The 24,310-nt window shown below is 42.7% G+C and overlaps 1 protein-coding gene across 1 annotated transcript; it reads left to right on the top strand.

Moving 5' to 3' along the window:
• The first annotated feature begins 6,459 nt into the window (after positions 1-6,459).
• Positions 6,460-24,293, top strand: SERPINB13 (serpin family B member 13). Its single transcript, XM_028139382.2, has 8 exons — positions 6,460-6,495; positions 8,204-8,379; positions 8,888-8,944; positions 17,370-17,498; positions 17,869-17,986; positions 19,412-19,554; positions 19,759-19,914; positions 22,446-24,293. Exons 2-8 carry the CDS (start codon positions 8,221-8,223, stop codon positions 22,848-22,850), a joined length of 1,167 nt encoding a protein of 388 aa, XP_027995183.2. The 5' UTR covers positions 6,460-6,495; positions 8,204-8,220; the 3' UTR covers positions 22,851-24,293.
• The last annotated feature ends 17 nt before the right edge of the window (positions 24,294-24,310 follow it).

A 24,310-nucleotide genomic window follows, 5' to 3' on the forward strand; every position in this document is an offset into this window, starting at 1 on the left:
CGGGCACATCCCCAGTGGGAGGTGTGCAGGAGGCAGCTGATCAATGTTTCTTTCTCATCAATGTTTCTAGCTCTCTATCCTTATCCCTTCCTCTCTATAAAAAAATCAATAAAATATATTTTTAAAAAGACAGTCCTGTGTTGCCCAGCCAGTGTGGCTCAATGGTTGAGCGTTGACCCATGAACCAAGAGGTTGCCGACTTGATTCCCAGTCAGAGCACATGCCCAGGTAGCAGGCTCGATCCCCAGTGGGGGCCATGCAGGAGGCAGCAGATCAATGTTTCTTTCTCATCAATATTTCTCTCTCTCTAGCATTCTCCCTTCCCCTCTCTATAAAATCAATAAAACCATATGAAAAAAACACAAAGCATTCCATTGTGCCTGTATGTGCAGATGTATGTTCTGGCTCATCCTTTGCCCAAATAACACTTGGTTCTTTAATGACAAGTCTTACTATTTGACAGAATCTCTTCTTCCATCTTCATGAATGTTTTGGCTATTCTAGAACCTCTGCTATTTTATATAAATTTGGAACCAGATGATCAATTAAAAAAAAAAAAGAAAAAGAAAAAGAAAAAGAAAACACCTCTTGGGATTTCATTGAGATTGGAGTGATCAATTTTGAGAGAACTGACATCTTTACAATATTGAGTCTTCGAAACCACAAACTCTCTCTCTCCATTTTCTTAGATCTTCTTAATTTCTCTGTACTATGTTTGATCTTTTTCTAGATAGAGGCTTGCGCATCTTTCATTTTTAATAGGTATGTGATTCTCTTTGATACTTTAAAAAATTACATATTAAAAATTTTATTTTTTAACTATGTTGCTAACATATAAAAATACTTAATTTTTAAAATGTTGACCTTGTATTCCTCAATCGTGGTAAACTCACTTTTAAATTCTTATAATGTATGTACCAATTCCTTCTTGAATGATTATTTTACTTTCATTTTGAGTCTTGAAACTTTTAACTAATTAAGTAATGAATTAATTAGTCAACTGCCTATTGCACTTGCTAGGGTCTCTGGTTCAATCTGAAGGAGGCAGTGAGAGTGGGCATGCTTGTTTTGTTCTTCAGCACAAAGAGAAGTCTCTCTCTTTCTCCATTTCTTTCTATTTGTAAATGCTATTGAAGGGCTTATAAGATGAACATATTTCTGGCTCAATATGTAAAGACTAGAGGCTCAGTGCACGAATTCGTGCATGGGTGGGGTCCCTCGGCCTGGCTGGTGATCGAGGCCCATCAGGGGCCAGTTGGCCAGGGGGAGGGACCACGGGAGGTTGGCCAGCGTGGGGGGGGGGGGGGACCCTGGGAGGTTGGCCTGCCATGGGGAGGGGCCACAGGAGGTTGGCTGTGGGAGCACACTGACCACCAGGGGGCAGCTCCTGCATTGAGCATCTGACCCCTGGATGTCAGTGTGTCATAGCATCTGGTCAACCGGTCATTCCTGTTTGTTCGGTCATAACGGTCGCTTAGATTTTTATATACAGAGGCCCGGTTCACAGAATTCGTGCATGGGGGTGGGTGGTCCCTCAGCCCAGCCTGCACCCTCTCCAATTAGGGACCCCTCAGGGGCAGTTGAACATCCCTCTCACAATCCAGGACTGCTAGCTCCTAACCACTTGCCTGCCTACCAGCTTGATCACCGCCTAACCACTCCCCTGCCAGCCTGATGGCCCCAACTGCCCCCACTGCCCTCCCCTCCCGGCCTGATGGCCCCCAACTGCCCTCGCCTGCCAGCCTGATGGCCCCCAATTGCCCCCACTGACCTCCTCTGCCAGCCTGATGTCCCCCAATTGCCCTCCCCTGCCAGTCTGATGTCCCCTGCCTTCCCCTGCTGGCCTGATGGCCCCCAACTGCCCTTCCCTGCCTGCCTTATGGCCCCCAACTGACCTCCCCTGCCGGCCTGATAGCCCCTAACAGCCTCTGCCTCAGCCCCCACCACTGTGGCTTTGTCCGGAAGGAAGTTGGATGTTAGGAAGATGTCCTGTCTCCTGGTCTAATTAGCATATTATCCTTTTATTAGTATAGATGACAATTTCTCTCTGTCATTAATGTATCAGTTCTAAAGAGTCCCATTTGAAATCCCCAGAGTCTATTTTATAGGCCTTGATAAACTGATTAAAAATATTTAAAGGAGAATGTATGTATGCAAGAATTGCCAAGGAATTTTTTGGAGAGCAAAAACAGTGAGAGGGTTTGGGCTAGATATTAAAACACATTTGTCTTAGGTCAGCTACCCTAGAAGCAGAGCCGAAGGCAGGGATTCTTGTTCAGGTATTTGGAGGGTGTGTGTGTCTTTGAGAGAAGAAGGACTAGATAAAGGAAACATGTTAATCAGTCATGTGGCCTCAGCAAAAGTTTAGCTACAGTCTGATCCTATGGGAGAAGCTCTGGATGACAAATTGCATTTACAAAATAAGTCCTATTTTGATGCAAGGGGACTGTCCTGTCCTTTAATATCCTTATGCCAGTGACTCACTCCTGAGGTGTGCCCTGGCAGGGGTGGGGTGCTGTGTATTTTCCGGCAGGTGGTTTCCATTTAGCTAAGACTCATTTGACAGAAGGGTAGCTGTAAATTATCAGTCAAACCAGTAACTGGGTTATAGAAACACTGGCTGGTTAAGAGAATCGGGGTGGGACCCCAGCAGCATCCACTGCATTGTAGGCTTGGAGACAAAAATGTTATAAATCAGTATTAGTAACAGACATGTAGAGGTTGTGCCAAACTTGGGATGGGATGGGGAACTCATCAGTACTCTGATTCAGGGCTTAATTATCTTCTGTCCTCACTCATAAGCATAGAAACCATTTTTATAGTTTCTAATTATTAACATATCTACCTTTAGGACAGTTTTGATACTAGAAGGGGAAAGGATCCAATGCTTGAAGGTTTTGATGACATTGAAAATTAGGGTTAGAAAGATCAAGGACAGGCATCTGTAACCAGATGGAGAAATTTTGGTGTCCAATTAAATTTTGGTTACAGCAGTAGACCCTGGTGGTGGCAACATCCACAGCGTAGCCATGTACATGGGCTTCCAGAGGAGAGGGGAGGCGCGTGTCAGGAAAGTGAGAGATAGCCGCCGACCTGGATTGTGAAGATGTACAGAGGGATGCCTAGGGGGACAGGAAGACCATGTTCCACACACCAGGCTGCAGGGCTAGGGTTGGGGACAGAGTGGCACAAGGAGATGTTGTAAGTTTGAAAAGGGGACATTGGAAGTGAAGGAAGAACAGCTTGGAAGAAGCAAGAGCAGAGAGATGACAAATGGGCACTTTGCTTTCTGATCTCAAGATTTGAGTGATGTCCACCAGTGAAGACTTTGTGGGGTGTGGTGGTCTCAGGGAAAGCCAGGCATCCCTGTGAGAGCTGGGTGATAGAGAAAATGCTTTAGGAAGAAGCAGAGAGCAAATGGAAATAGCTGGGCATTGGAACAGGGAGTCTAGGGTCCCAGAGAAAGGAATTAGAGGACATACTGATAGGAATATCCTATATAATAAAAGCCTAATATGCAAATTGACCATCACACCAACACACAAGATGGCTGCCCCCATGTGGTCAAAGATGGCCACCCCCATGTGGACACAAGATGGCTGCCACAAGATGGCCAGCAGGGGAGGGCAGTTGTGGGCGATCAGGCCTGCAAGGGAAGGCAGTTAGTGGTGACTGGCCCAGCAAAGGAGGGCAGTTGGGGGTGACCAGGCTGGCAAAGGAGGGAAGTTAGGGGTGACCGGGCCAGGAGGGGAGGACAGTTGGGGGTGACAAGGCTGGCAGGGGAGGACAGTTAGGGGTGACCAGGCCTGCAGGGGAGGGCAGTTAGGGGTGACCAGGCTGGCAGGGGAGGGCAGTTAGGGGTGACCAGGCTGGCAGGGGAGGGCAGTTAGGGGCGACCAGGCTGGCAGGGGAGGGCAGTTGGGGGTGACCAGGTCAGCAGGGGAGGGCAGTTAGGGATGACCAGGCTGGCTGGGGAGGGCAGTTAAGGGTGACTGGGCCAGCAGGGGAGGGCAGTTAGGGGCAACCAGGTTGGAAAGGGAGGACAGTTAGGGGTGACCAGGCCAGCAGGGGAGAGCAGTCAGGGGCAACCAGGCCTACAGGGGAGGGCAGTTAGGGGCAACCAGGCTGGCAGGGGAGGGCAGTTAGGGGTGACCAGGCTGGCAAGGGAGGGCAGTTAGGGGTGACCAGGCTGGCAGGGGAGGGCAGTTGGGGGGTGACCAGGTCGGCAGGGGAGGGCAGTCAGGGTTGACCGGGCTGGCTGGGGAGGGCAGTTAAGGGTGACTGGGCCAGCAGGTGAAGGCAGTCTGGGGCATCCAGGCCTACAGGGGAGGGCAGTTAGGGGTGACCAGGCTGGCAGGGGAGGGCAGTTAGAGGTGACTGGGCCAGCAGGGGAGGGCAGTTAGGAGCAATCGGGCTGACAGGGGAGCAGTTAGGCATCTATCAGGCTGGCAGGGGAGTGGTTAGAGGGTGATCCACCTGGCAGGCAGAAGTGGTTAGGGGCAATCAGGCAGGCAGGCACATGAGCGGTTGGGAGCCAGCAGTCCTGGATTGTGAGAGGGATGTCCAACTGCCCGTTTAGGCCTGATCCTGAGGAGTCCCAGATTGGAGAGGGTGCAGGCTGGGCTGAGGGACACCCCCTGCCCCCATGCACGAATTTCGTGCACCGTGCCTCTAGTTAAAACGTAAAACATAATTGCCAACTCAAGGATTCCATGCCATTTTTAAAAAGAGTTTATTTATTGTGGGTGACAATGATTAATAAAATTATATATATTTCAAGAATACAATTCTATGATACATCATCTGTATATTGCATTGCGTGTTTACCACCCAAAGTCAAATATTCTTCTGTCACCATTTGTTTGACCCCTTTAATACCCAACTTCCTTTTGGTAATGTGTCTATGAGTTTTTGTTTGTTTTTTTCATTTCATTGGCATCCAGGGTTGACTCCATAACTAAGTGCTAATTCTTTCCAAACCTTCCTCAGTTTTCACATTTATCAGAGAGAGTTAGAAAGCAAAGTTAATTATATACAGCTTTGAGTTTGCTTAAAGAGGTGTAATCAAAATATTTTTTTAAAAAGCAAACCGTGAGTATGGAGATTGGCACAGGCATCAGCCAGCCCTTAGAAGCTGTATCACTGAGATAAGCTGCTTCCTTAAGCAGACATTCACAGGAGAGGGAAGAGCTTAGATATCCTTCTAGATTCGCTGCTTGGTAATGTGATGAACCTCCACGCCCTCAGTCCAAGCACTGTGTCCTTTAATGAACTTGTAGAGCCAGTAAGGGTGCCCCAGGATTGGTAGGAAAAACTGGAATTTGGAGGTAAAACTTCCTGTTGAGGTATTTTTTTAGTAGTGTTGTTTTCCTGAGATCAGTGAGCTTGTTGGGTGTTTATGAATTATTGATGCTTAGCCCAATGTCTGCTACACAATAGATTCTGAATAAATGTTTACTGAATGAATTAAAATGAGAGACATCATAATTAATAAACAGAATACTTGAGAACAAGAGCTAGTGTGTGTGTGTGTGTGTGTGTGTGTGTGTGTGTGTGTGTGTGTGTGTGTGTTTGGCTGCCTGCCCAAACTTTTCTCATGACTTTTTCTCACTACATTTCTAGCAAGAAATTTTTTTCCCCATTTTTTTTCTTTGCATTTGGCATCCCCCACATAATGCAACCGCAAATTTAACTTAATTACAGAGACTGGGCTTGTCAGGACATAGCTCTGTACATCTGTGGTAGATAAGTATGCATTGATTCAGAGCTTCCTGTGGCCATAAACCACTGGTTCCCAACCTCAGCTGCACATTAAGTCACCTGGGGTGATAAAAACTCTGATGCGTGGTTCCCACCCCAGTGATGCTGACTCAGTTGCGTGGGGTTTGGGCATAGATCTTTTTTTCCCCTTTAAGTTCCCCAGGAGATTTTAATGAGCACCCAAGGTGGAGAACCAGTTCTCCTCAGAGGATCCCTGATATCATTAGGGTTGAAGGCCCTCTCAAAGTCTCCCCCTGCTTGGGTAATAATTCATTTAACTTGGCTGTTCTAATGCTGCGTGTGGTCCTGGGTTGAGCTCCTGCATTTGGTTTAATTTTGTTTTCTGGCTAATTTAGATCTCTTTATACTTGGATCCCCAAAAGAATTTCTAAGAGATTTTGGAGAAGTGAGAAATTGCAGCTCTCTTCCTCTAAGTTTAATGTGTATTGTATCTGAGCTACAGTTTACAATGAAATTACTGACAACTTCAAGTGCATAACTTCATGGCCACATAGGAAATAGAAAATGCAATCCTCAATTTTGTCATAAACCTTGCATGCTAATTTTATGAAGGGCATTATCATTGAGAAACCAAAGGTTGTTTCACTGGAAATGCAAAAATGGTAATGACTAGGGAGAGGCAGAGGGAGAGATATAAATTGAAGACCTAAATTACTCATGTTACACGTGCTTCCCAGGTCCATGCTCAGACACCTCTGTCTCCCCAGAAGCCAGGTAAGTTCTCTCTTCAGCGCCCACTGAAGACATTTTGTGTTTTGAGAATGTTTGTTGATTTGAAAGAAGAATTTTTATAGTGGGTAACTTTCCTTGGGGTGGTTTTATTTACTTCAGTGCCTACATAGACATGAGACAGTTTCTTCTTCATGTTGTTTGACAGCAGGTTAATTCATTGTATTTCTGGGTTAACCTGCAAGGAATCCCTGTGAGGAAGCCCAGGGGTGAAATGGAAGTTTGAACAGCAGATGTTAGATGTCTTAGCTAGCAGTGTGGGTCCTTGGTTGCAAAGAACCCCCCAAAGTCAAAACAATTTATTTTGCCTTAATCTCATTCTTGTTTTAGGATTTTTTTCTTAAAGCCTTTATTAACTAATTATAGCATACCTAGCTGGAGATGAAGAAAATATAAAATGTATTTTATTTGTGGTTAATATTAATTGTTCTTAAAATTTTGTTTGATGAGATAAAAGTAATGTGAACTTACTATATAAACTTGAAAAAATGTAGAAAATTAAAATAAAAGAAAATTATTAAAAGGCAACTCTTTCACTTCCACTTAATAATCCATGGCTAGCCGAAACTGGTTTGGCTCAGTGGATAGAGCATCGGCCTGCGGACTCAAGAGTCCCAGGTTCGATTCCGGTCAAGGGCATGTACCTTGGTTGCGGGCACATCCCCAGTAGAGGGTGTGCAAGAGGCAGCTGATCGATGTTTCTCTCCCATCAATGTTTCTAACTCTCTATCCCTCTCCTTTCCTCTCTGTAAAAAATCAATAAAATATATTTAAAAATAATAATTTCTATCTAGAGATATGTCATTACCGTTGAGGAAAAATTGAGTCCAGAATCAAGTTTTCATGCAGTTAGGGGTTGGGGTTTAAGAGAATTAATGTATCATCTCTGCACAGGATTTTGAATCAATTGAGAAAGTGTTAGAGAAGGATATACTCTTGGCTTTATTGTTGTTATGGCTGGACCAGAGAACACAGCTTGGATCCAAGGCCATGGGTTTCCTTCAGCTTTTCCTTGCCTGGTCGTGGGTACAGCATTGGGCAAGCCAGACAAGGAGGGCAGGCACTGGGCCTGCTGGGAGCTTACCTCAGGGAGGAGGCGGCGGGCAGGCAGATGCAGGCAGGTTCTGACAGAGAGCAAGAGAGATTCAAACCAAGGCAGTCACCTAGCTCCCTGGGGAAATGAGAACTAAGAAGCACCAGATGGTGCCCAGCTGATGCACATCTCTGGTCAAGAGAAGGCTATGCTAAGGGGTGAGAAGCAGGCCACTGGGACTTTTCCATCTTTTTTTTTCTTTAAAGAAAACACTGTATTGAGGTATAATGGATATGCACAAAGCTTACATATTTAATGTATACAACTTAATCACTGTGATCAAGACCACAAACATATATCACCTTCAGAAGGGTTTGTAGCTATTATCGTTGTCAGAGGATGTACTGTCTGAAATACTCTCTGAGAGTTCTGCAGCTCAAATCCAGGCCCATCTCAGTATCTGAATTTAATTTGTTTACTGAAACATTCTATAGCCCCTCTTTTCTGGATCAATGCAGGAAGAGAAGCAAGAAGGATTCCCATGATCTAAAGCAATTCCAACAAGTGCTCATTTGGTTTTTCTTTAAAAAAAATATTTTTCAATTACAGTTCACATTCAGTATTATTTTGTATTAATTTTGCTTGTTGTTGCTATTCTAGATCTCACTAGAATCATCATGGAATCACTTGGCACAGTGACCTTTGGGTTTAATCTTTTCAAAGAGCTGAATAGAGAAAACAATGGCAACATCTTCTTTTCCCCTGCGAGCATCTTAGCGGCTGTCGGCATGCTCCTCCTGCGGACCCGGGGAGCCACTGCCACCCAGCTGCAGAAGGTAGGTAGGGAGGCAGCCATGGCTTTTCAGGCAGCCTCTTCATGGGATGAGCCTTTGGAAATTGCCTCGAAAACATGATCTTTTTGACCCATGAGCCAGGAAACAAATTAAGCGTGTGAGGACATGAAGTCGTTTTAGGTTTTTCTCTTCCCTCTCCAAATTCCACCCTGCCATCTGCTCCCTGGTGCATGAAATTCCTCCAGGTGAGGGCTGGGTGAGGCCCTGTCCAAAGACATTAACCTGATAATTAAAGACAGAACCATGCTGACTGGGAAAAGTTGCATAATCTCCACTGGGGTATAAACGACACATCAAAGATGAATATGTGCATGGGTGAACCAATTTAAGTTCCTCTGAAGACAGCCAGAGCTTTGCATGATTTTGCAAGGAGACAGATCTTCCTGTGTGACACTGAGGAGTCTTTAGCAAATGTCCACTTCCCCTGGTTGATTCTGTGTGGGGTTTCCTCTGCTCTGATCCCTACCATGATATTTTCTGTCTTTTCCAGGTGCCTCTCTCTGAAAAAGACACAGATAGCTCAAGAATCAAAGCTGAAGGAAAAGAGGTGGGAGACTTGTCTTACCAACTTCACTAAGGTGGCTTAGTAGATGTGGGCTCACTGGGGAAATGTGTAGAAGAGGTACTACTTCATGCTTATTTCTAAAAAAATCTTCACTGTTGAAAGTTTTACATATGTCTGCATTTTCCCCCAATTTACCCCTTCTAGCTCACCCCCACCCCCAACCCCACCCCAGGTCTCCACCACCCTATTGTCTGTGTTCATGGTTTATGTATGTATGCATACAAGTTCTTTGGTTGATCTCTTCCCTTCCACTCACCCACCCCTACCTCCCCTCTGAGATTCGACAGTCTGTTCCATGCTTCTATAAGCAGTAATAATCACAGCAGTGCAATAGTGTTACTAGGGTTATCTATACTAATAAAAGGGTAATATGCTAATTAGACTGGACATCTTCAGGACATCCTTCCGGACAAAGCCACGGTGGCAGGGGCCAAGGCAGAGGCAGTTAGGGGCAATCAGGCTGGCAGGGGAGGGCAGTTAGGGGGTGATCAGGCCTGCAGGGGAGAGCAGGTAGGGGCATCAGGCCAGCAGGCAGAGGCGGTTAGGGGCAATCAGGCAGACAGCAGGTGAGCAGTTAGGAGCCAGTAGTCCTGGATTGTGAGAGGGATGTCCAACTGCCAGTTTAGGCCGTCAGACATTTCCTGAGGCTCCCAGATTGGAGAAGGTGAAGGCTGGGCTGAGGGACACCCCCACCCCCATGCACAAATTTTGTGCACCAGGCCTCTAATTATAATAAACCATTAGTGTTAAGAGAACTTAACTGGAATGCACACTAACCACTATGATAGATCCTGGTAAAGGCTAACAGACTGAGAAGTCCCTATATCAGAGTGGATGGGTTTGGAGTGAAACAGATTTAGGTTCAAATCCTGGGCTAGTCAGTTAGCAGCTGTGCTACTTTAGGCAAGTTATTCCTCTTCTTTGGGCCTTTATAAATGTAGTAGACTGTCTGGAACACTGGTGACTTGCATAGTGGTGGTCATGGTAGTAGTAAGTGATATTATTACTATACTAGAGGCCCGGTGCACTAAATTCGTGCACAGGGGGGGGGGGGGTTTGTCCCTCAGCCCGGCCTGCACCCTCTCTAATCTGGGACCCCTTGGGAAATGTTCGACTGCTGGCCTGGACATCCCTATTGCAATCTGGGACCGCTGGCTCCTAACTGCTCACCTGCTGTCTGCCTACCTGATTGCCCCAACCACCTCTGCCTGCCAGCCTGATGCCCCTAACTGATCTCCCCTGCAGGCCTGATTACCCCCTAACTGCCATCCCCTGCCAGCCTGATTGCCCCTAACAGCCTCTGCCTCGGCCCCTGCCACCGTGGCTTTGTCAGGAAGGATGTCCGGAAGATGTCCAGTCTAATTAGCATATTGCCCTTTTATTAGTATAGATTGTATTTTTATTTTAAGTCCCTTCGTTGCCTGCTCTGATGTTTTATTAAAAAAATATTAGCATAGGATTAATGTTCTCTTGGGGTCTCTTTCAGCTATAGGGTTGTAATATTCCTTCCCTGAAACACAGAGTGTGTAAACATAGGAGAGATGTTAAGTCCATAGGTTGGGTTGGCATTTGGAGATGGTTAGAGCTCTCAGGAAAGGCACATCTGCCTTGACAGTAGTCATAGCTCAGTCCCAGACCCTTATAAAATCAGGGGTCAAGTCACCCAGCAATATGGATGATTCATTTTACACCCCACATGTCCAGGTGGTCTGGTTTCCTCATGTGTATATAGAGAGTCAGGCTTCCTTCCAGGTTTGTACATCAGAGTTGGGGCAGATAACTGCTCTACTGTCCACTCAGTCAAGAAGCACAGTTGTTTGACAGTACTTTCCCTCCCAAATAGAATCTTTGTGTTAATTGGAAAAAAAAATAACAGAGATACTAGAAAATTTAAGATAGTATGTGGCTCACATTTGTTGTTCTTATTTCATGTCTATGAGACAGCATGAGTGTATAGCATATATTTGGGTGGTAGGGTGGGTGCATGTTCCACTTTATTAAGTATTACCTAATGTTGCCTGGCCGGTGTGGCTCAGTGGTTCAGCATTGACCTATGAACCAGGAGGTCATGGTTTGATTCCTGGTCTGGGCACATTCAGGGTTGTGGGATCAATCCCCAGTAGGGGGTTTACAAGAGGCAGCCCATCAATAATTCTCTCTCATCATTGATGCTTCTATTTCTCTCTCCCCCTCCCTTCCTCTCTGAAATCAATAATATATATATTACCTAATGTTTGCCAAAAGGATGATACCAACATCTATTCCTCTCAGCAGTGTATGCAGGCCCATTCCATATAGTTGTAAAGAGATAGTTGGACTTGAGATGCCACTAGCCTTACAATAGGTGTGGAATGTTTCCTTTTTTTTTTATTCTCTGAGTTTGTATAAATTCAGAAACACACCTAATATTCTGTTCTGAATTTGGATTTACAACTACCTGGGCCTGGTGATTGATTGATTAATTGTTAATGATTTTGACTACGTTAGATACTTCCTTTGAGTGGAAGCATACAGTATGTTTGTGTGTGTGTGTGTGTGTGTGTGCGCGCGCGCGCGCGCACGCGAATGGCTTATTTTGTTTACATATGTCTTCGAGATTTATCCATGTTGACACATATGACAAGATTTCCTTCTTTTTAAAGGCTGCATGATATTCCTTCGTATTTATTTACCACAATTTCTTTATCCATTCATCTGTTGATGGACATTTGGGCTGCTTCTACCACTTGGCTATTGTGAATAATACTGAAAAAATATTTTTATTGATTTCAGAGAGGAAGGGATAGGGAGAGAGAGAGATAGAAACATCAATGATGAGAGAGAATGATTGATGGGCTGCCTCTTGCAAGCCCCCTACTGGGATCAATCCCACAACCAGGGCATGTGCCCTGATTGGGAATTGAACTGTGACCTCCTGGTTCATAGGTCGATACTCAACCACTGAGCCACACTGGCTGGGCTCACTGTGGTTTTGATAGTTGCATTCTTCTTATGATTAGTGGTGTTGGGCATCTTTTCAGATGCTGTTGGACATTTGTATGTTTTCTTTGGGGAACTGTCCATTCAAATTCTTTGCCCATATTTTTCATTGGGTTAATTTTGTTGTTGTTGAATTGTAGAAGTTAATTATAGACTCTGGACATTAACCCCTCACCAAATATATAATTTGCAAGTATTTCCTCTCATTATGCAGGTTGCCTTTTCACTCTGTTGATTGTTTGATGAGCAGTTTTTTAGTTTGATTTAATTCCATTTGTCTGTTTTTGTTTTTGTTGTCTATACTTTTAATGTCATGCTCAAGAAATCATTACCAAATCCAGTGTCCTAAAGTTTTCCCTTTATGTCTTCTTCTAGTAGTTTTATAGTTGTAGGTATTATTGCAAGTCTTTAACCTATTTTGAGTCATTTATTGTTGTTATTTTTTGTATATGGTGTAAGGTAAGGGTCCAACTTCATGCTTTTGCAAATAGATACTCAGTTTTACCAGCACCTTCTTTTGAATAGACTGTCCTTTTCTCATTGTGTGGTCTTGGCACCCTTGTTGAAAATTAGTTGGCCATTTAAGCAAGGGTTTATTTCTGGACTATATATTATTTCTGTTGGCCCATATATCTTTATTTATGCTAGTACCACACCATTTTGCTTACTGATGCTTTGTAGTATATTTTAAAATAATGAAGTGCGAAGCCTCTAACTTTGCTCTTTATTTTTTAGGTTGCTCTGGTTACTCAGTGTCCCTTGAAATTCCATATGAATTTTAGTTTTTTTCCTATTAAAAAAAGTTACTTGGATTTTGATAGGGATTGTATTGAATCTATACATCACTTTGGGTAATAGAAATATTTCAATTATATTACATCCTTCAATCATTAGCATGGAATGTCTTTCCATTTATTTGTATTTTCTTTACTTTTTTGAAGCAATATTTTGTAGGTTTCAGTGAACAGTCTTTTATCTCTTAGTTAAGTAATTAATCCTTTTTGATATTACAGTATATAGGATTATTTTCTTAATTACTTTTTTTTGCATTGGTCAATGTTAGTGTATAGAGATATAACTGATTTTTGAATGCAGATTTTGTGTTCTGCAATTTGCTGAATTAATTTATTAGTTGTAACGTTTATTTTTTTGTGGAATCTTTAAAGCTTTCTACAAGTAAGATCATGTCTTTTGTGAGCAGGCATAATTTTACTTCTTTTATTTTTGATTTGCATTCCTCTTATTTCATTTTCTTCTCTAGTTTCTATAAGTAGGATGCCTAGTACTATGGAGACTTTGTTAAATAGCTGTGGTGAGAGTGGACATCTTTGCCAGATCTTAGAAGAAAAGCTTTCATTTCACCACTGAGTGTAATATTATCTGTGGGCTTTACTATGGCTTTTACTATGTTGAAGTGGATTTCTTATATTTCTAATTTGTTGGTTTTCTTTTTTATCATGAAAGGATATTGAATTTCGTCTAATGCTTTTTTTACATCAATTGAAACATCATGTGGGTTTTGTTTTTCAGTGTTAATGTGTTGTATTACATTATTCAAGTTTCATGTGTTAAATCATCCTTACATTCCAGGTATAAATCCTGCTTGGTTATGGTGTTTAATCCTTTTAATGTGCTGTTGAATTTGGTTTTCTAGTATTCTGTCGAGGATTTTTCAATCAATATTCATCAGGGTTATTATTAGACTAGAGGCCTGATGCATGAAATTCATGTAAGAGTAGGCCTTCACAGCCGTGGGGGCTGCCTGGATCCCTCCCTCACAGCCGAGGGCGGCTGCCTCAATCCCATGGCTGCAGTCCCAGCTTCGTCCTGGAAGGATGTCTGGTCTAATTAACAGATTACACTTTTATTATTATATATAGTTTTCTTCTCTTATGTCTTTGTCTGGTTTTGGTGTCAGGGTAATGCTAGCCACAGAGAATGAGTTTGCCAATGTTCCCTCTTCTTCAAGTCTTTGGAAAGCTTTACAAAGGATTAGTATTAATTCTTCCTTAAATATTTGGTAGAATTCTCTAATGAAATTATCTTTCTTTATTTGAGGGTTGTTTTTTTTTTATTATAGATTCAGTCTTCTTACTAGTTACATCTGTTCACATTTTTATTTCTTCATCATTCAGTCTTGGTTGGTTGTATACTTCTAGAAATTTATCTATTTCTTCTAGGCTATTCATTACTTTGATATATATACTTGTTCATAGTAGTTCCTTATAGTCCTTTAATTTCCAGACATTTCTAATTTTACTTATTGGACTCTTCTGTTATTTTCTTAGTCTAGCTAAGGGTTTGTCAATTTTGTTGATCTTCTTAAAAAATCCCATGACTCTCTTGCTTTTGTTGATTTTTCTTTTGTTTTTCTACTCTCTATTTTGTTTATTTCTGCTTTAAATGTAACTCTAACTTTTGGTTTAGTTTGTTCTTTTCCTAGTCCCTTGAGATGTTTCCTTGTTTTTTTGCATGCTTGTTATCTTCTGTTGGGACTTTGGTATTTGGAAACCCAGCCATACAGGAAGAAATTTTTTAAAAAAGTTTTTGTTGACTTTAGAGAGGTAAGGAGAGAGAGAGAGAGATAGAAATATCAATGATGAGAGAGAATCTTTGATTGGCTGCCTCCAACACACCCCATACTGGGGATCGAGCTCACAACCTGGGCATGTGCCATGACAGGGAACCGAACTGTGACGTCCTAGTTCATAGGTTGACACTCAAGCATTGAGCCACACCAGCAGGGCAGGAAAAACTTTTTAAAACCAGGCTGACTAGAGATTCTGGAGACGTCTTAAACCTTTTCTGGGGCTGCAATCTCTGGGCAGGTGCTGTGATGTCCCAATTGAAGTTTGCAGGTTTCTACTCAGGAGCTCTCCCTGGTGTCTATCTGGGGTACTGCAGAATTTGCTGACAATTGCCTTTGTTCTTAGTGGCTATCCTGGTGCAGGATTCCTGTCAGCATTTATGTTCAAGCAAGACAGAAACTAAGCCCTCAGGTAGCTTCTAGAAAGGTCAGAATGTTAGTTATACACCGCACTCTTCCGTTTCTCTCCTCAGAGAGCTATGAATTTTTTTTTTTTAAACTAGGCTTCGATGCAGTTGGTTTCACGCTCAGTGGGATACAGAAACCTCTTAACTGATTTCCTGATTCCTTACAAAGGTATTTGTTTCTTGTATTGTTGTTAAATCAGTATCTCTAGTTTGGGGCTTTTTATTCTCAATCTTGATGCCATCCCTCCTGGGAAGTTTCTTTAGTAAAGATTTGCACATACTAGATGCTATCAGGTTGCATTGACCTTTGTTGGCTCTTGAATGGATGTTAAACTATGTGTTGTATTCTAGGTTGAGATTTTCTCTCAACTCTTTGATGATGGCATTCTTCTCTCATAGTCTAATGTTGCTGTTAAGAAGTTGGTTTATTTGTCAATCTTTAGTAGGTGATCTCTCTCTGGCTGCATTTAAGTATTGCTGTCTGTTTTTGTTGTTTCTGAATTTTACTGCAATGTGTCTAGACATGGAATTATTAATTTACCAAGACAAGATTTACTGTGCTTTCTTAATATGAAAATTCATATTTTTATCAATTCTGAAAAAGTCTCAGTCAATTAATATTTTGAATAATGCATGTACTCCAATCTATATTGCCTGTTGGAAGGATGCTAGAATTCATATTCTATCTTCTAGATTTCTTTATCTGTCATACATATTTTCACCACTTTTTGTCTTTATGTTTTATTCTGAGAAAATTATTCAGATCTATCTAGTCTATCAATTTAGCAGTGCCTAATTGGCAGTTAAACCCATCTATTGAGCTTTTAAAATTCAATGCTTATTGAGCATGTAGGAATTCTAGTTGATTATAAAATGAACCTGGAACTTGATAACAGTCTCTTATTTCTCCACCATATTTTAATTTTTTTTTCCAAAATACTGCTTTGTAAGTGTGATATCTGATAATATCAACACCTAAAGTCCTTGAGAATCCAATATGGCTGTTTACTTTGGTTTTTTTTTTCCTCATCAATTCTTGATGTGGGACTTATTTTCTCATGATTTATAGCTTTGGAATATGAGCGAATATTTGGTTGGTAATCTATGGTTGTCCAGCAAAACCTGAGACGTAGTTACCTTTCTAATACAGGTAATTTTTTTTCCTGGGATAAGATCCTGGGATGTTATCAACCCAGGGCCACTTTAAATTAATTTCTTAGTTTGGGGTTTCCCCATCCACAGAGATTGTATAATTTCAAACCTCAAATCTGTTTGACAGTAGGCCCTTACTCCCTTTCTCCATTTATCAGGTCAACTTAGTCACAAATGTCCCACTGGAGAAATACTCCCACTACATCCTTCTCTTTATATCAACCCATTATTCCCCATAGGTTCAATACCTTGATCTGCTCACATCACATATCAGTCAACCTGAGCAGCCATGAATGATCACTGGACATTTAAAGGCTCACAGTAACAAGGAGGGAGCCAAAGGTCAAATTCAGCCTCAGATACTTGTTAGAGCAGCATGTATTTCCATCTGAATGTCTTCAAATGTTCATTAGTTCATTAGCATAAAAATTAACTGAGTGTCTTTTAAGTGCCAGATACTACTCTGGGCATTGAGTAGTCAGTCATGAAATAAAAAGATGAAGCAAGAAAACAAACAAAAGACCCATGGGCTTTATATTCTAGAGGAAGAAGTCCTTCCATTCTCAGTGCAATCAGGGATAAGCTTTCAGTTCAAAAATAAAATGACTCTCCCTCGAATCCAACGTGAATGGTGGATAGAGGTAGCCAGACATCACTTAACAGGCAGGGGGCAGTGTTCCTCTCTGTTTTATGGACACTGTCATCTGGCCCTGCCATGAAGCACTCACTCCTCAGCCTTCAATCAGAAAACTGATGGATTCTACAAAAAATGTCTAGAAAAGTTTTTTACCACCCTCCCCCGGAGATAAGAAATAGTATCAGTTCAGTCCAGTATATAGCTAAGAAAGGGCTGCTTACACCATCAGGATTTACTTTTCTTATCCATTGTCTGGAACAGATATGGCCAAGTTTAAGTGGATAAGAGTCATCTGAGGAATCATTTACTTTTCCCAGTTGCTTAATATTGTAGGAAGCTAAAAGCAAGCATATGAACCACTTAGTGGGCAATTACATTTGAGATGAAAAATGCAACCTGAGCCAGAAAAGCTAGATCTGTGGTATTGGGCCAAAGAGCAAGCTTCTTTGCAGAGCTGAGATTGGTTGTGACTTACATTAGTGATTTGTGTGAAAGCCAGCTGACATCCAGGGGCCACACCAAATTCACGGGCCATCCTCAAGGCTGCCAAGCTGAGGAAGAGACCCAGCATCCATGTCCTCCTGGGGCAGAAGCTAGGCTTGCTTTTGCTAAGATAGCTCATTGAGTTTTTGTTTTGTTTTGAAGATTGAGAAGACCGAAGAGATACACCATCAATTCCAAACATTTTTGAGTGAAATAAGCCAACCCAATAATAATTATGAACTGAAAGTAGCCAACAGGCTATTTGGAGAGAAGACATACCTTTTTCTTCAAGTAAGTTTTGCCGTGTCCACCACTTCTGTGAGTGGTATTCATGAATGGCCAATGGCTCTGTTAGGACTGTGGGTCCTGGTGGCATGCTGCCTACATTGACTGCCTGGCTTGGCCCAGATCACTTGGCATCCCTCTGCTTGTTTTTCAGACATCCTGGCCCCTTGAGAGCTCCTTTGTAATCTTGGCAGTTTAAATCTGATTTTTTGCTTTAACCCTATTGCACATGCATAAAAGGTGCATGGAAATAGTCAAAGTGATTTGCCCCCCAACCCTGCTTAGAATATTAGTGATCTTGAACTTATTTAGAGATGTTGGCAATAGATAAATTGAATTTCAACCTTTTTCTATTCCTCCCCTGTTTCTCCTAAAGAAATACTTAGATTATGTTGAAAAATATTATCATGCTTCTCTGGAACCTGTTGATTTTGTAAATGCAGCAGATGAAAGTCGAAAGAAGATTAATTCCTGGGTTGAAAGCCAAACACATGGTAGAGTATGGATGGGTCGTTCATCATAAAAACGCTCCTTGAGTGCCCACTGTGAGTGAAGCCCTGTGGTTAGCACTGTGTGGGGGACCAGAGTGGACAAGTTTTGGGAGGGGACATGGTATGGGTTTTACAGGGTTGGAAAGGCAGGCCTGAGCATGAGGCGTGGGAGGAGGCACTGCAAATTGTAGAGAAAGCCAAGGAGAATCAGAGGGGATCATAGAGCCAACTTCATGGAGACACTTAGTGGAGAATTATTTACACCTGGTTGTGGTTCATAATATAGCTGAGGGTCCTGAAACTGGATCATGTCTGCATTGGGTTCACATTCTTTTCTTTATATCAGAGTCTTTCTGAGTCTGGGTCTTTGAGTGGAAATATAGGGGGTTTCCTTTCTCATTATCCAGTGAGAAACATTCAACTCTTCCATTAAGATCTGCTTTTGTGTCCAGCCATGTGGCTCAGTTGGTTGGAGCATCATCCCATACACCAAAGTGGTTTAAAGTTTGATTACTATTCAGGCACATATCTAGGTTGTGGGTTCGATTTCCGGTTGGGCACATACAGGAGGCAACAGATTGATGTCTCTCTCTCTCTCTCTCTCTCTCTCTCTCTCTCTCTCTCTCTCTCCCTTCTTCTCTGTCTAAAATCCGTAAACATATCCTCTGGTGGTAACTAGATCAAGTGGGTAAAAATAATAATAGCTAACATTTACTGAGTTCTTACTGTGAGCCAGACAGTGATCTAAGTGATGCACACACACTAGATCATTTACTCCTTTCAACAACCCTATGAAGCAGTTTCATTCCTGTTTTACTCATTTGGAAACTGAGGCACAGAGAGCTTAATTAACTTGCCCGTAATTCCTTAACTGGTAAGAGGCAAAACTGGATGCTCACAGAGGCAATCTGATCCCAGAGCCTAAACTCTTTAATCCTCACACCTCAATCCATCCAATGGGATAAAAGGCGGGGGACAGTGAGGACTTCCAGTGAACCTGTTGTCGTTGTCGGCAGAGCCTGCAGGTGCTGACCAGGCTGAGGTTTTTATTGTTTGTTTTTGTTAATCCTCACCAGAGGATATTTTTTCCATGGATTTTTCTAGAGAGAGTAGAAATGAGGGGAAAGACAGAGTGAGAGAAACATCAAAGTGAGAGAGACACATTGATTCATTGGTTGCCTCTGGCATGTGCCCTGAGGGGGAGAGGGATGGGGATTGAGCCTGCAACTGAGGTATGTGCCCTTGACCGGGCATTGAACCTGAGACCCTTCAGTGCACCCATGTGAGCTGATGCTCTAACCACTGAGTCAAACCAGCTAGGGCCTGGCTGAGGTTTTTAGTGACCAGTCAAGTTCACCTGCATCGTATCTGCCAGGCATATATCACTTATAATTTCGAAGATGGGCCAAGTTTGTTGTTTGTTTGCAGAAAAAGTCAAGGACCTGTTTCCAGATGCCACTCTAAGCAGCACCACGAAGCTGGTGCTGGTGAACATCGTGCATTTTAAAGGGCAATGGGACAGGGAGTTTAAGAAAGAAAATACCAAGGAGGAGGAATTTTGGCTGGATAAGGTATGGCTCTTTAACTATTTATGTGATTACACATGGGATGTACATTCTGAAGTCATATTTCCATCAATGTGCAGGGTGGACAGACAATGCTGATTTGGAGGGTCTGACGTTAGCACTGTTTTAGGTTGAGAGCGTCATTTCAGTGAGCTCCCCTGGTCATCTCATGCGTCTTTGGACACTGGGCGCTCTGTGAATTTGTTGCAGAACACAAGTAAACCTGTGCAGATGATGACCCAGCGTGACTCCTTCAGCTTCTCTCTCCTGAAGGACCTGCAGGCCCAAATTCTGGGGATTCCATATAAAAACAGTGACCTGAGCATGTTTGTGTTGCTGCCCAATGACATCGATGGTCTGGAGAAGGTAAAACTTTGCATCTCCCCATTCTTGCTCTCATTTCTGGAGGCTCTCCATCTCAGAGCTCATTCTGGATGAGCCTGGAAGCGGGCTTCTGAATGGCAGCTGGTGTCTGGCGGTGGAAACTATTTCAACTTCTGCGCGGGATGTCTAATGTGGAGCGATAGATGACATCAGGTTTATTGAGAACGGCCAACACGAAAATATTTGGGAATGAGCTAAAATAAACATTTAAGGGATTGTAAAGATCACCCAGTATTCTGAGAAATGGTTGATTATCTAGGCCAGTGGTCAGCAAACGATGGCTAGCGAGCCACATGTGGCTCTTTGGCCCCTTGGTGTGGCTCTTCCACAAAATACCACATGCCGGCGCGCACATACAGTGTGATTGAAACTTCGTGGCCCATGCGCAGAAGTCGGTTTTTGGCCTGGGCGAGTCTATTTTGAAGAAGTGGCGTTAGAACACTCAAGGGGCCAAAGAGCCTCATGTGGTTCGCGAGCCGCGGTTTGCCGACCACTGATCTAGGCATCTCTTTTCCAGAAAAAAAATCATATGTGCACATATCCAGCAAATTTTGCATGCATTCAGACCTGAATTTTTTTTTAGACCTTCAATTTTTAAAGACTTTTAGGTTTACAACAAGTTGAGAAAAAGTTACAGAGGTTTCCCACACACCTCCTGTCCCACACATGCATACCTCTCACATAATCAACACCACTTTTCAGAAAAAATCTTTCTTTTTTTTAACCAAGGATGATCCTAGTGCACAAATTTTGAGCATCAGGCCTCTAGTATTAATTATTATTTGCTTATTATATAATTTACTAGAGGCCCGGTGCACGAAATTCATGCATGGGGGGGGGTTGTCCCTCAGCTCAGCCTGCACCCTCTCCAATCTGTGACCCCTCGAGGCCTAAACAGGCAGTCAAACATCCCTCTCACAATCCAGGACTGCAGGCTCCCAACTGCTCGCCTGCCTGCCTTGCTGATTGCCCCTAACTGCTTCTGCCTGCCAGCCTGATCACCCCCTAACCACTCCCCTGCCAGCCTGATTAGTGCCTAACTGCTCCCTTGACAGCCTGATTGCCCCCAACTTCCTTCCCCTGCTGGCCTGGTCACCCCTAACTGCCCTCCCCTGCAAGCATGGTCACTCCTAACTGCCCTTCCCTGCTGCTTCATTGCCCCCAACTGCCCTCCCTTGCAGGCCTGGTCCCCCTCAACTGCTCTCTCCTCCTTTCCTGATCACCCACAACTGCTTTCCCCTGCTGGCCATCTTGTGGTGGTCATCTTGTGTCCAAAGGGGGGAAGCCATATTTGACCTTATGGGGGCAGCCATTTTATGTGTTGGAGTGATGGTCAATTTGCATATTACTTTTTTATTAGTTAGGATAGAGGCCTGGTGCACAGGTGGACTGGCTGGTTTGCCCTGAAGGGTATCCCGGATCAGGGTGCGGGTTCCCTTGGGGCATGGGGTGGCCTGGGCGAGGGGCCTATGGTGATTTGCAGGCCAGCCATGCCCCCTGGCGACCCAAGCAAAGGCCCTGGTATCTGGGATTTATTTATATTCTATAATTGAAACTTTGTAGCCTTGAATGGAGGCCAGGGCTGGCCAGGGTGGGAAGCTAGGCTTCCTCCATCACCAGGGGCAACCCAAGCCTCCGACTGGCTCCAGCTGCCACCATTTTTGTTGGGATTTATTTATCTTCTATAATTGAAATGTTGTAGCCTTGAGCAGAGGCCAGGGCAGGTCAGGGCGGCTAGAAAGCTTGGCTTCCTCCATTGCCAGGGGCATTCCAAGCCTCCTGCTCTCTCCAGCTCTGTGGCCGCCACCATATTTGTTGGAGTGATGGTCAATTTGCATATTACTCTTTTATTAGATAGGACAGAGGGTTAATTTGTATACTTGCTCCTGATTGGCTGGTGGGTGTGGCTTTTGGGCATAGCGGAGGTATGATCAATTTGCATGTTTCTCTTTTATTAGATAGGATATAAACATATTTTATCTTTATTTTATTTTTTATTTTTTTAAGTATTTTTTTTATTGATTTTTTTACAGAAAGGAAGGGAGAGAGAGAGTCAGAAACATCGATGTGAGAGAAACATCGATCAGCTGCCTCCTGCACAGATGTGCCCACAACCAAGGTACATGCCCTTGACCGGAATCGAACCCGGGACCCTTCAGTCCATAGGCCGACACTCCATCCACTGAGCCAAACTGGTTTCGGCAACATATTTTATCTTTAAAATTATATATAATATATATGCATACAAAGACACTAGGGAAATAGTAAGAAATTGCATTTCTCATCTTTAAAAATTCACTAAATGCTATTGACTTTTCATATATGCACAAAAAATTTAAATAGAGAAATATAAGACAAGTGCCTGCTATATAAAGACAACAGTCTAGCAAAATGAAATTTCTACTTTTGTTTCTAAAATTAATGATTTCTGACTGATACAAATGAGTGTTAAACTGTTTCAAACGTTTATAGATGATCATGCCATTTTTCCCCTCCCCTTTTTTTCTTAATAGATTATAAATGAAGTAAGTCCTGAGAAATTAGTAGAGTGGACTAACCCAGGGCAGATGAAGGAAAGGACTGTGGATTTGCACTTGCCCCGGTTTGAAGTGGAAGATAGTTACGATCTGGAGGCGGCACTGGGCGCCATGGGGCTGGGGGATGCCTTCAGTGAGCTGGAGGCTGACTATTCAGGGATGTCCCCACGTTCAGGGCTGCATGCCCAGAAGTTTCTGCACGGGTCCTTTGTGGTGGTGACCGAGGAAGGTACCGAGGCTGCAGCGGGCACCGGGATGAGCTTTGCAGTCACATCAGTGTCCAATTATGAAACTTTCCACTGCAATCATCCCTTCCTGTTCTTCATCCGGCACAATGAGTCCAATAGTGTCCTCTTCTTTGGCAAATTTTCCTCTCCTTAGGCCAGTCATTGGCTTGGCAGAAAACCAGTGTTGGAGAATTAATATGACTATGGTAGTAGCCCATTCTTTGAAGAAATTTGATTTTCTTGCTTGCATTTCAATCCAACCCTCAAAATGGATGATTTAGTGACTGCACTGGGTGTGTGTGTTTATAATTTTCTTTAAAAGTGAAATGTTCTTTTGTGTCATGTATAAAGTGAGTTTAATCAAGGCTTATAAATATGCTGTTGATTTCTTCTAAAAGTAAATTAATGACTTATAGTTTTATTCACTAATGAAATAAACTGTCTTGTCAGTAAAGACTATGAATTAAAGATGTTGAGAGTCTCTCTAGTTCTAATATTTTGAAAGATTATAATAAAAAGTGAAATAAAACAGTAGTTTACTCAATTCATGTGCTACTTTTCTCTTTCTCAGCAGTTAGTGCGGCAAACTGCATATAGGAAAGAGAATTTAGAAACACATCAGCCAAACATAAATGAAAACTCAAAAGCCAGGATAAAATGAAACAATATACCTGGCAGAGAGGATGCCCATATTTTCACCCTCTATTCTAACAGAGCATATTATTCATTGTCAATTGCATAAACATCTTGATATTGTAAATAAAGTCAATGTGGTCATAAAATAAGATAGATTCATTTTAATCCTAGAACTTGACGCTTGGTAAATGTGTACACCTGTGCAAACACCACCACACCCAACATACAGGACATTTCCATCAGTCCCCAAGGTTTACTTGTCCTGTTTCCCTGTCAACCACCCCATACAGCCCCAGCTCACACAACTGCTGGCCTGCCTGTCTTACTTAAATCATTACAGGGTATATTTGTCATTTCTAGGGTTTCATTCAAGTGGATTCATATCATACGTTCTCTTTTGTGTCTGGTTTCTTTTGCTGAGCACTGAGATAATCCATGTTGTTGGAATATCAGTAGTTCATTACTTCTTATTGACAAACAGTATTCCATTGTATGGGTAAATCCACATTTTGTTTACCTATTTACCCACTGGGCACTTATGTTGCTTCCAGTGTTTAGCTACTATGCATAATGCTAGGATGCACATTTGTGTACATAAATCTTTGTGTGGACATATACTTTCGTTTTTTTTCGGTAGACACCTGTGAGTGAAAATGCTGAGACATATGGTATATACAATATATGTTTAAATTTATAAGAAACTGCCAAAATGTTCTCCAGAGTGGTTGTACCATTTTCCACTCTTATGAGCAATATTTGAGCATTCCAGTTGCTCTGCATCCTCACCAGTGGTTGGAGTGGTCAGCGTTCTTCATTATACCCATTCTAGTGGGTGTGAAGGTGGCATCTCATTGTGGTTTTAATTTATGCATTTCCCTTATGACTGATGATGTTGAGAATCTTTTCATGTGCATGTTGGCCATATGCATATCTTCTTTTGTAAAATGTCTATTCAATTTTTTGCCCATTTTTATTAAA

Source organism: Eptesicus fuscus, chromosome 12 (assembly GCF_027574615.1).
Source record: "Eptesicus fuscus isolate TK198812 chromosome 12, DD_ASM_mEF_20220401, whole genome shotgun sequence".
In the NCBI taxonomy this organism is placed as follows: domain Eukaryota; kingdom Metazoa; phylum Chordata; class Mammalia; order Chiroptera; family Vespertilionidae; genus Eptesicus; species Eptesicus fuscus.

Coding starts and splice junctions, on each gene's coding strand:
- SERPINB13 (XM_028139382.2), top strand. CDS start 8,221: ATGGAATCACTTGGCACAGTGACCTTTGGGTTTAATCTTTTCAAAGAG. Junction 8,380..8,887: donor CTGCCACCCAGCTGCAGAAG/GTAGGTAGGGAG, acceptor TGTCTTTTCCAG/GTGCCTCTCTCTGAAAAAGA. Junction 17,499..17,868: donor AGACATACCTTTTTCTTCAA/GTAAGTTTTGCC, acceptor TTTCTCCTAAAG/AAATACTTAGATTATGTTGA.